Raw genomic sequence first — 13289 nt, forward strand, 5'->3', positions numbered from 1 at the left:
TATAGAGTTAGCAGTGTCTGTGAGTAATTATTTCACATTACCTCTATAGAGTTAGCAGTGTCTGTGAGTAATTATTTCACCTACCTCTATTAAGTTAGCAGTGTCTGTGGATCACCTACCTCTATAAAGTTAGCAGTGTCTGTGGATTTGTCAGTTTTATGTAATAGCAGAGATTTTTCTTGTTCATGTTTCTCATTCAGCTGATGAATTCTTCTCAATCTTCTCTGTTCTAATTTACTTGCCAAATCTAACTGTTGTCTTTGTGAATCTAATAATAGAAATAAGATATAATTAAACATTATGGTTTCCCATTTTACAAGTAATATATGAGTAACTGCAAGGTTTCAAAGATGACCATCATATTCAATGACAAAATAAAATGGGATAGACAAATAATTGAATATTTTATATTCATAGCGCAATTATCAAAGAAAAATATAAATATCATGTTTTAATGACATTACAATTAGTCAAAACTTGCAAAGTGATCTCAGATTTTTCAGAAGTTAAGGTAAATGAAAAACATTGTATGGTAAGTGATGGCATCGTGGTAATAATTCACACTGAACCTCAGTGGTTTATTATTTGAAAATTGTTATGATGCATGCACATATGTATATCTACCAAACCAGATATGAATGTTCTATCAAACAATAGAAGATGAGTTACATGTACATGTTTAAGTATATTCATTTTTATACAGTTGAAAGTCCTATATCAAAACTGATTTAAAACTAAAAGTAATTCAACCTGACACTAGACAGTATAAACAAACATGTATAACTTCATCAGTATTGCAGGTCAGGCAAAAAAATTAATGAATGACCTACAATTTTATATTCTTTTGAATTTACAACAATTAACTTCAAGTTTAAAGATCTTAGCTTTAAATCACTTTGTTGAGGACACTGAAACACTTTTACATCTAAAAGGCAAGAAATTGTATGGCTTGCACATATATCAGTATTATACATTTTTTTAACATCCTATTTGAAAGCTCATGAACAAATGACAGAAGAAGAATGCAAAAAGAAAATTCAGTTGTCAATACCTTTCTCATGCTGTCTATTTAATCGTTTAAGATCCATCATGTATTCATTCAGTATTTCTTTTTTCTGTTTCTCTGTTAAGTTTCCATCTATAACAAGTTTCTTCATTTCTTCCTCATAACTGTCAGCACTATTATTGCCCAACTCCTGTGCTTGTTTGTCCTGGATATTTCTGAAATCTATAATCTGTTTTCTCTTTGCCAATCTTTCTTCTAAAGCCTAGAAGATAATGATAGAAGTGGAAAATACAGATTCATTCTATTTAAGGTGGTACCTAACACTACAGGGAGATAAGTCTGTAAAGTCAGCTAAACGTTTTAATTACGTTGTGTTGTAAAGGGAATATTAAGCTTCTCAATGAAGGGAATATTAAGCTTCTCAATGATCAAAATTAGTGTTTGTCAAACTGCTATATAAACAGTGTAATTTTTCTGATGAAATGCTTGGTTCAAATTTTTTGAAATGTTTATATTTTTATCAAAGGGCCAAAGTAAATACTTTGTCAAAATTTTATGAAAATTAAACGAGCCAAATTAATTTAAGTGAAAGTGTTGGGTACCACCTTAATTAAATTGTTAAAATTTCAAATACTTCTGTAGACATTTTTTTGGAATTACTTTTTTCTGTCAACTATAACCCCAAAAGTATATGTTATATATCTTATAATTGTACTATGATAATTTGATGATGATCTTATTTTTTTGTTACAAGAAAACATACATTTTGATATGAAAATGTGGATCATCTTAGGATATGAGAATTTCAAAGTTACACTGAAAAGTCTTTTGTGTCTAAAATAAAGTCATTACTAACCCTTTGTTGTCTCAGTCTTTCGTCATTTAGTTTTTTCTCCAGTTTTCCCATATCTTTGAGTAAGCCTTCCATGACTGCCTCTATCTGTCATACATTGTAATAAATCATAATAAATTGTAATAAATTGAAATGCATTGAAATAAATTGTCATAATTAACATTCAGTATGCTGTCTTCTCCAAATATATCTATAATAATAGACACATAAATGATCTGATATTTAACAATCATTTTTTTTTATTCCTTTGACAAATTTAAGTTTAATATAAAATAAGCAATTAATCATTTTTAAAATGAAAAGAAGTTGTAAAGTGGATGACATTAAGGTGGTACCAAACACCTTTACTGAAATTCATTTGGCTATTTTATTTTTCATAAAATTTTGACAAAATATTTACTTTAACCCTTTAATAACCCTTTCCTCCATAATGACGCCTTTGACGCCACCCCCTTTACTCCATAATGACGCCTTTTGACGCCTGTGTAGTGCCTCAGTTAAAACATTCTCCTACGAAAAATCTGTATTAGACCTAATAAAAATTTGTATCTAATTTAAAAAGGATATTCATGAGAATATACGACTGAAATTTCATTAATGAAATATTTGTTTTCCCAATGCATTAAGACTTTAAACCTGACGAATTTTTTTATATTGAAAAAATCCAATGCAAATCAAGTATGTTAAAAAAAAAATCTATGGAGGAAAGGGTTAACAAAAATATAAAAATTTCAAAAAACTTGAAACACATTTTATAAGAAAAATTTCATTAAATATATAGCAGTTTGATAAACACTTATTTTATTCATTGAGAAGCTTAACAGAACATGATACAAATGTTCAACTAATTTTTACAGAGTTATCTCTCTAAGGTGTTATGTACCACCTTAAAGTGTTGTTTACCCAAGATTCGAAATACAAGTTTATAGAGAACTATAAATATAAAAATCTTAAAGGCATTGGATTTCTATTAATTTTGTTTACTTGTTTTACAAGACTTAAAATCAGTAAATATATCTGCAATTATTCGCTTTTTTAGATTTACAGTTACAATGATAAATTTCCAATCACAAATCAGACAATTTAAAAATACTCTTTTCTTCAATTTTATTTTGTGGATTCCATGAAAATGGTGAAAATTCCATATTTTTGAATATCATTACAGTATTCTTTAACACAATCTTCTTTTATAAAAAAGCATTTCCCTTTAAATTCATGAAGACATTTATTTTTGCCACTGAAACCAATCACACTTGTAAGTTTTACCATCTAAATGTTGGCAGGCTAAAATACCTTTAAATCAAGAATGTGTCCCAAGTACACGGATGCCCCATCCACACTATCATTTTCTAGGTTCAGTGGACCGTGAAAATGGGATAAAATCTCTAATTTGGCATTAAAATTAGAAAGATCATATCATAGGGAACATGTGTACTAAGTGTCAAGTTGATTGTACTTCAACTTCATCAAAAACTACCTCAACCAAAAACTTAGAAGCACAATTTTTTATTTGAAGAAGGACAGATGTACGGATGAAGGAATGGACAAACAGACGAACGGACACAGACCAGAAAACATAATGCCCATAAATTGGGCATAAAAAATATAAATTACCTCAGCTTCTGACAACTTTGTATGTCTTCTCAAGTCTTGTTTTATCTTCTCTCTTTCTTCATCTAAAATTTTATTCTAAAATAGAAATATAAATTAAGTCTAAATATTATTCACAACTATTAAAACACAAAATAATTCTTTCATACTTTGAATAGAATTATCAGCTACCTTTAAAAATAATTTTTAACAGCATCTATAATGGAAGATATATGTTTTTGTCCCTTGTTAGTCGTGTGTTTTTTCTAGTTCATTTATGTTTTGGAATTTAGTATGATGTCCATTTTCACTGAACTAGCACACATTTGTATTTAGGAGTCAGCTGAGGCCCACATCTTTTTTCTCTGCAAAGAAGACCAATTGGTGGCATTGGATTGTTATCTGCTCTTTGGTCAGGTTGTTATCTCTTTGACATATTCCCAATTTCCATTCTCAATTTTATTTCTATACTAAAGTAGATATTATACAAAATATAGGTACTTCTTTCTCCTGGGATATACAGATATCAATAAACCAATAAAACCAGATCTAGAATTAAATCATACAAGTCTGGGCTTTAATCATGACAAATCTTGACGAAATAAAATACACTTTATTTCAAAATTAACTCTGATTATGAGAAGATTTTTTCATGAGGGTCTGGATGGGGGGAGGGGGTCTGTTATTCTATAAACATTTAATTTTCACCCCTTTTTTCTCTTATCTTCAAAAAATTAACCCCTTTTTCTGTAATCTTCATTTTTTTTTGCCCATTATTCTCTAATCTTCATTTTTTAAGGGCATTATTCTTTAACCATCTAACTCCATCCAAACCCTCTTTTAATTTGTTAAAACATGCAGTACCATACTTCTCAAACCAAGGGAATACACAAAGATTTACCTCCTTTTGCTGGGAAGCCATGTCTATTTTTTCTAACTCATTGTCAAGAGTTTGTTGATCTTTACTGTGAACCACTCTAAGTTCCTGAGAAAAAAAAATATTTTGAAATATTTCTAAAAACAGTAAAATGTAATATGCTGGACTTCATCCCTGCAATCAGTGATATCACAGGCAAAATAATGAATATTGAATAAAAGATTTTGATTTTTGGTGTTGTACCATAATTTTTTAGCATGGAATTAAGGCAATTTCGTGGTGGCTAGCTTTCATAAGTGGAGGAAGCCTGAGTGCCAGGAGAAAACCACCACCCTCCGATAGGAAAACTGACAATCCTAGTCAATTAAGATTGGAATCAAGTGCACCCACACTTGCAGGGTTTGAACTCACAACCTCAGTGTTGACTGTCTAGTGATAACAGAAGTAACTACTTAGACCAATCGGCCACTGAGGCCCCTTTGAATAAAAGAAGTACATTAAACATTGTAATGTTGCAATAATACAGTATTCTCATTCAGTATCAAGAGCTGTCTCATTGACATATACAACATCTCTCTTCATATATATGTCTTTACATGCAAATTATCACAGCGCAGATAACTTTTGATGAATATTTTTAGAAAGACCATTACAACTTTCTTGAGAGATTTCTATATTTAGATTAATTGTTACATTTTATTGGTTATTTTTACAGTAGCAAAATCTGATTTCAACATGTAACTTTTTTTCTGATTTTTCTTTTTTAGTGTTTCTTTTGTTTTGTTTCTATAAAAGATCATCTATATCAATAGTGTGTATATAGAATTGATATTTACACAAAATTTAGTGAAATATGAATGTATTTCTTACTTAAATAAGTCTTATAAAATGAAAATAACTATACATACTGCTTCAGTTTCTAGCTTATCATCCTCAATCATTTTCTTTTTATTTTGAATATCTTCCATGACAAAGTTGACAAGACGAGATAAGAGTGGGTCATCTATTTTGGCTTTCTTAAGTTTCATTCTTAACATGGCTAGGAACATCTACAATATAACAAGTGAAATTTCAGTATATGCATATTTAAGATATTCCATAAAAAAATGTTTTATTTAAATATTTTCTATTTACACTTTTAACATCTAGTTTCTGGTAAGATTTCATTCTTCTCTGAATTGTTGTTTTGCCTGTTCAATGGAGAGGTTAAATGTTAACCTCTATTCATACAGTTGCTTGTTTGGAAGTTTCATTTATTATAGAGGATATAAGGTAAACCACCAATATTTTCTTCAACTTCATACTTTATTTTGCCTTTTTAACTTATTTATGTCACTGATGAGTATATTGTAGAAGAAGGGCATGTCTGGTGCAAATACAAAATTTGATGAGTTTATTCAAAAGTGACTAACTTAGGTTGAGTGTATTTTTTTCTATTGGCCCAAATAATTCTCGTGTAATTGTTTGAAATATACATTTTCTAAATTACATACGGTCTGTGTACTTTTAATTATACTTTTCTAACAAAACACATAAATTCTACACTTCAGGTGATTGTAACCAGTACAGGTACTACTTTCAGTACATTTTTTGAATAAACATTTATACTAAAAACAAGCTGAGTAAAAATTACTAACAGAGTTATTTGAAACATATTCTGCTCTCATATTACTCACCGATTCTTTTTCTTTGCCAAGATCATTAGACAAGTGATCGACTCTGTCTAAGTCTTGTTTAGCTATTTCTGATTCGGCCTCTTCACTACAAATAGAACAATATTGTTTTAAAAATTCAAAATTAATTTCATATCTTTCAGTTGTAAAAACAGAAAATTTTATCATCTTAAAAATATATGATAATGTAACATAAAAAGGAGAAAGGTTGAGATCTAAGAAAGAGTTTTACCAATCCTCATTTTCATGTGCCTGTCCAAAATCAGGAACCAATGTCAGAAGTTGTTGCATGCTGTATGTTATATCGAGATGGCTTTGAATTCATTATTTGGAGAATTGGGTGTAACTTTTGAAATATGTAGAATATTTAGATATTTTTGGTATCAAATGAAAACTGAAGGACTGGTGATCATTGTAGAACACTTTTGGACTTTTAATTTTGAATATTAAAAATACTGCACCAAATTTTAAAAAGAGGGTACATTTTGTCTGTTTGTCAAATCTGGAGTACCTGTTTTGGTACATCCGAAGTTCCGGGAACCAATTCTTTCTTATATGCCATTAAAGGTTGTTGATTTTTTCAGTACAAGACACCATAAAGTGTTGCTTTGAAATGCAATGATTGCCACTTTATTTGAACTTAAAAAACAAAAGAGGTGTGCCTGCTTGAAACAGAGGAATTTAACATAGGAAGCAATGGGACCATGAGTTAGTGGTGTACTTCCTTAATATGGAACATGAAATAAATAAACTAAAATAGCACCATATTAACCATATGATGATAACAATAGGTGAATGGCTACTAAAAAAAACAATTTAATAATCATAAAAAAATATTTGTTTAAATCATTGAAATATCTAACTGCAAAACTCACGATCACATTAACAATGTACTCAATGATTGGCTGTCAATTTGACCATCACGTGAAGGGAAATAAACTTTTTATAAAATTAACAATACATGTTTACTTGAGTCTTCTGAAGAGGATTAACATGTGTTATCAAATAACGAATTAATTAAAAAGAATTAGGATTTTAATAAGATTGCCTTGAAATGGGATTTAAATTCCAATAATGTACTTTAGCAAAAGAATTAAACAAAGTATGACGTGACAATTTACCTCACAGCATGTAACAGGAATTATTGTCTATTTATATAGCTTAATCGCAAGAAATTAAAAACATTTCTTTCAAAATGAAAACATTTTATAAACATGGAATATATATATTTTTACGTCTTCAGTCACCAAATAGAGATAAAAATTATGCAAATATCTGAAATTTATCATAAAAAGTATCTTTTTTAAATCTTTTTTTTGTGTGGTAGTTTTACAATCAACACCCCTGTAATATCGTAAAAAAATGCATTTTTGTTTAACCTATCAGATAATGAAAATGAACCTCATGAAAATTATGGCCAAATAAACAGTAAAACTTTGGACGTTTCTACATCTTGTGGTATCTATTTTAGAGAAAACCACTCATACTTTTACTTCGTTATATTTTTTTGAAAAATATTGATTTTACTTGAAATGATAGGACACTTTTTTAGTGAGAACTGACTTTTGTTCTATGACTATTGTAGGTATTGGTCAAAGGTGCTATATATATTTACTTTATTTTATTGACTAGAAAATGATGGGTTAGCTCAGCTAACTGCATTTGTGTAGCTACAAAGTGAAAAGAAAATTATCTTGGAAAAATCTGCATATCAAAGACATCTTACAATATAAATGAGGGTACACTTTAATATTTATTTAAAGGAGAAGTTTACATTATTGAGCAGCTGTTTAAGATTTTGTTGAAATTTTTTTTGCATCTTCATCTTGCTGATCTGCATCTATATCCTACCGTAGTCTAAAATCGTTCATCTTGTCAGTTCGTTAGGTATTTGTGTTTGAACTTAACACACGGGGAAACTCCGCATTGACGTCACTATGCTACTTCCGGCGTAGAAAAACAATGTAGAATACGTTTTTTCTGCACTTTTGAATAAAAAAACATTTCTGAAGGTAAGGCCAACTAAAATTAATTAGTAGATTTTCATCCAAATTTTTGAAAAAAATGGGGCGGGTGGGAGGATTTTATTTTTTAAATTTTATTTCATATGAAACCTTCTGGTCACGGTTTATACGTCCTTGATATATGCAAGTGTATTGTAATAATAAGCTTATATCATGTAAATACATCCATAAGGTGTCTTGTATAAGACAGTAACAATTAAAACCAAGGAGTAACCAAAGACTCATAAAAGCAAAAGACATTTACATCAACAGTTACAAATAATAAGTAGGAAACAACACGAACTCCACTAAAAACCAGGAGTGAAATCAGGTGCTCCGGAAGGGAAAGCATTTCCAGCACCGTATACGGCTCCCGTCATGTTATTTCTTTGTTCAGTTCGGTAATGATGGAAGGTTATTATGACTGAGGAAGAATATCACTGAGATATGATTTCTGACACACTTTTGTCATAATGGCCAATCAGCTCATGATGGCGACCATAAAATTGCTTGAGTGATGACTTTAATTTGATTGATTCATAGCCCTGTCTTATCAACTTTTGAGAAAGCAGTATTCCTCGTTCAACAAATCAACGTACTTTGAGCTAGCTCTAGAGTAACGTATCAATTGAGACACATATACTCCATATGCTGGTGCCGCTTTTTCAAATTCGTAAATATATATCTCTGATTGGCAATCACTGTTATTCATGTAATTACCGCTTTAGATACCTATTTTATAGTAAACAGCAGAAATGAGGAGAAATGCTCTCTTCAGTTGGACTACCTCCATCAAATGTATTTTGCTTTCTAAGCAATGTTTTGTTGTCCTAATAAAATGAAGCAAATGCATTGGTATGCAACACGAGTACGATAAGTACAGAATAAAATGAAAACTTAAACAGTGTTGAAATAATAGGGTTGGTCCTTAGTATGCAAGATGCAAATATAATTACAATGTAAAACATAAAGTTGTTTAATGACTCTATCGTGGGTATTGTGACAGAGGATGTTTGCTGTTTTTCTACAAAAAACGAAAGGCATGGCTAAATCTAAATCTAAGAGCTTGCTATAAATTAATAAATAAAAAATGCGTATGTTTGTCGATTTTCTGAACTCAATATACCGTCACCAATCTAAAAAGTTCATGCTTGTGTCAATTTCTTTATTCCAGTCAAATGTGTTCCACGATTCTTACGCTTTTGGGTTTCATTCACAGTTCAAATTTCTTGACACAAAGTCATTGTATAAATAAAATAAATCCAAGGTGTTTTATTCACAAACATTTGTGTCATTTGTGACATACGCCGATTTGCGTTTTTGGACACAGCATATTACTCGTAACCCGAATATTTCATGCCCTTCTCGTAATCAATCTCTATTCTCGGTAAATGATGTTGTCATCATAGATCAGAATATATCGACTTAATGATTTTAGTAAGAATACTCTGAGAAATACGAAAACCGTATTTTAAAACAGGAAGTTTTACATGAAGCGAAATTATCGACGGTTACCGGTAACGGAAATGAACAAAATCCGGAAATCATATTTTTTTCAAAAATAAAAAAAATCGGGGCGGGAAGATTTCAGAGGGGCGGGCGGGGATGAAAATCTATCAATTAATTTTAATTGGCCTAAGTTTTCATTGTTGTTCTCAATTATGGCTAAAAAATGCCAAATTTCTAATGCCCGTTTCAATCCCGACTTCCGAATGTCTAAAAACATTCTAGAACTTCACAAAATCCCACTTCCGGCCTCCATTGCTTTGTGTACATTCCATTCAGCGTCATCAATCTTGTGGCAGGCAATACAGGTCAAGCAAATCGTATTTTTAGGAATTTTAAAATGACATGTTCCTTACGTCTTTCGCGATTTTCCCGCGAAAAAAGCCCAACCAAAATGAAAGGAAAACTAATTGAAAAAACGATGCCCATGCCATAATTTTGTACAGGAATATAGAGTAGGTTAATGAAAAATAATTTACATTTATTTTTCATAGAATTTTCTTTTTATTCATTATAAAAAGATCGATATTCTGACCATCATGACTGTAGATAAATATTCATACAGAATTCCATTGATGTCAAAAGGGATGGCAAAAAAAGAGTTTTCCTGTTGAATAAAACCGAAAATTATTGCAAACTATTTTGAAGCAATATCCCACAAAGAAATAACGTAATTGCCGTAGACTGGAAAATCCCCTAATTGACAGTAGAGCAATTTGATTGGGTAGAACGAATTGACATCACGTGATTTTGACGCCATTGAAATTTAAATGTAAACAAACAAGGTCAGAAGGTTCAGTATGGGACAGCATCGTACATTTAGTTACTGACAAATAATTATGAGTTACTAAGCTTGACAATGCATGGTAATAAAAAATGAAAGCTAAGTGTACAGAAAAAATAAGAAAAAAATAGCCTTAGGATAACGACTTATCATTACACCTGGATATATGAAAAAAATATATATTATGTAGTTTTTATTTGACCGTACCTTGTAAACTTGACAAGAATACCACCCATACCAGTTTGGAAAGATTTGTCAATTTTAACTTCTTTTCCTTTCTTTTCATGTTGATACTCATCATCTAACCCTAGTTTTCCCATCAGACCTTTTCCTTTTCCTTTCTTCTTTCCTGCACTCTTCTTTCTACCTTTTCCATCAGATACAATCTGTATAGAGAAAATGATTCATTCTAACATTCAATCACTTTCCACAACAAATAAAAATAACACTAATTTAAAAAAGGCTTTGTGCATAAGGTTCAAGGAATATTATCATGTAAAACATCTGTAATTCTGACATGACGTCCTTCAAATGCTTTGAGTACACACCCATTGTAAAATATGAATATATTGTTTGTGCTGTTCCGATCGTACTCCTATCTGCATTAAAGCTATTGGAACATTTGTTCTATGTTGGATATTCTAAGTTGTGGTACATGAAATCCATGAAAATCTGTATCACACAAATATTAATAAATACATGGTACAAACCTAAGCTATTCATTAAATCTTACCGTAACAGTATCATCATCATCATAGTCATCTATAATTTTGACTGTCTCTCCTCTAGTTCTTTCCTTTCTTCTGTCTTCTTCTATTTCTTCTTGGTCTTGTTGCTATAAAAAAAAAATCTGCATTTATCAAAAAGTGTTATGGACTTAGTAACTGTTATGTTAAAGTAATACATGACAACCAAAGATTTATGGTAAGTATAAGATCATGAATGAAATAATCAAAACTGTGAATACCAGATGATTACCTTCCACATCATAAATACTTTTTTACCTATTTTAAACTAGTTAAGAGGAAGGTAATTTTTAAGATGCTTGAATGTTGTATACAATACATAAAATTTCAACCTTTCTTATCATTCATTGACATTTATACCCAAAATAAGTCATAACTAGGGATAATAGTGAAAATTGACAATATATAGCATAACATTCTTTTGTCAGATTTATCTAAAATAAACCATTTCAACAAACATCATGAACATTGCAGTCACTTTAAAAATTCTGAAATTTTAAAAATGATTTCATTACTGTGGAAAATTGCAATCGTAGAGGTTTAAAATAATATAAACTTAAATTACTTGTACGCAGCTATATCTGAAATGGCAACAATCTATCTAATATGTTTTTCTCTTAATTTTTCAACAATCAAAAATAATTTCAGAATTTACAAAGATATAAGAAGATGTGGTATAAGTGCCAATGAGACATGTACAGTACATTTATTTATAATTTATGACTCATCCACATTACTTATATACTTATATTTGATGCATAAAAGATATTGGTAAGTCTTATCAATAAAATAAAATTAAATCATACTAAAATAAGTACTAATCACATTATGACTTTTCTGTATTTTGTATTTTATAATTTTTAATTAAGTTGAAGGCCTTGGCGAGTTATAAAATAAACCACAAAATAAAACATAGGTCACTGTGCTTGTTTTCGAGAAAGTTGAGGCTGAAAATTGGGGATTTGTGCAATTTTGTAAAAAACTAAAGGGAATGTTATAAAATTTTTGAAGCAAATATTCTTCATCGTAAATTGTTAAGATGGGGTCCAAACTGAAGCTGTGATAAGCAACAATAAGGAAAAAAATAAATCCCTACACGAATGACAATACAATTATTCAAGCCTTGCTTGACATTGCGGACCAGATGCTCAAAGTGGGATTTTTTTAAACCTAAAAATATAGAAATAAACTGTTTCTGAAATTTTATCATGCATTCTCCAAATCTTAAATAAAAAATATATGTCACTGTGCTCGATTCCATGATAAACACGATTTATCCTAAAAAATTGAGTCCCCCCTTTGTAACCTCAACGTTGGCGCTAAAGTGTACGACGTAGCTGGCAGACAATTTCGACGTTATCTCTACAAATTACCCGAGATATTTTTCAGATGTATAAATATTGCTTGTAAAGAGCTACCTACAAATTGGTAAAATTGTTTTCGGAAATAAAATCATGTGAATCATAATTACCTCTCTCTGTTTGTGGTCTAAGTGAGAAACATCTCAAGAAAAGTTATTATGGACTGTTGATAATTTCTACAGCTTTTAAAAGTTTAAGACTCTGCAATTTAGAACTTGACATACAGGTACATGTACTGTACACACTCGTGTATTATTTTATACCATATGTTGACCTATAGATAACTTTTTTTTTATTTTGTTTTTGTTTGTTTGTGGGCTGCTGTTTCATTACAATACGCCTTAAAATACCTTTATTCAGGTTTTACGTCAGGAATTGAAACGCTTAACCTGCGCCGAGAGTTAACTCCTTGAAACTTTAAATTCTAATCTATTTTGAAATTCAAAAATATGTCCACTGGGACCACTTAGGCACTATATCATCTGAAAACATGGCCTAAACTCGAGTTGTTTTCTTTATTACAATCAACATGTTAGGAAAGGTCACCAGTAAATGGGAGATCTATGGAATAGCATATTGTGGTTTATAATACGTAAACTAAATAATTAAATAATTAAAACTGAACTGAAATTTAACTGAAATGGATCAATATTTTTTGGTATAATATACATGTGAAGTTATGTTATAGTTCAACGAGCTTTACTGACAGAAAGTTGAAAGTATATTTATTGGACTGATTCATTTTATTGCTCAATATATAGATTTTATGAAAAATTGTCCCTCTGTAAAAATTTATAGTTTTAAAATTCCAATTGCTGGAAGTCCCTTCAATATACAATATTAAATCAATAATGTTTATCTAATTACCAACTGAAATATCTAATCGAAAA

The 13289-nt window shown here is 30.1% G+C and overlaps 1 protein-coding gene across 2 annotated transcripts in view; it reads right to left on the reverse strand.

The window, feature by feature from the left end:
• The window catches only part of LOC143072357 (uncharacterized), a 71539-nt gene that overhangs the window by 47103 nt on the left and 11147 nt on the right, over positions 1–13289 (reverse strand). For both annotated transcript variants that reach the window (XM_076247249.1, XM_076247250.1), the window contains exons 3-11: positions 11026–11127; positions 10500–10678; positions 6003–6087; positions 5235–5375; positions 4351–4434; positions 3474–3548; positions 1863–1946; positions 1052–1268; positions 120–268 (exon numbers count right to left, since the gene is read on the reverse strand). In XM_076247249.1, the coding sequence (XP_076103364.1) occupies positions 120–268; positions 1052–1268; positions 1863–1946; positions 3474–3548; positions 4351–4434; positions 5235–5375; positions 6003–6087; positions 10500–10678; positions 11026–11127 (1116 nt within the window). The remainder of the gene's footprint in view (positions 1–119; positions 269–1051; positions 1269–1862; positions 1947–3473; positions 3549–4350; positions 4435–5234; positions 5376–6002; positions 6088–10499; positions 10679–11025; positions 11128–13289) is intronic.

The sequence above is a fragment of the Mytilus galloprovincialis genome, chromosome 4 (assembly GCF_965363235.1).
Source record: "Mytilus galloprovincialis chromosome 4, xbMytGall1.hap1.1, whole genome shotgun sequence".
NCBI lineage: Eukaryota > Metazoa > Mollusca > Bivalvia > Mytilida > Mytilidae > Mytilus > Mytilus galloprovincialis.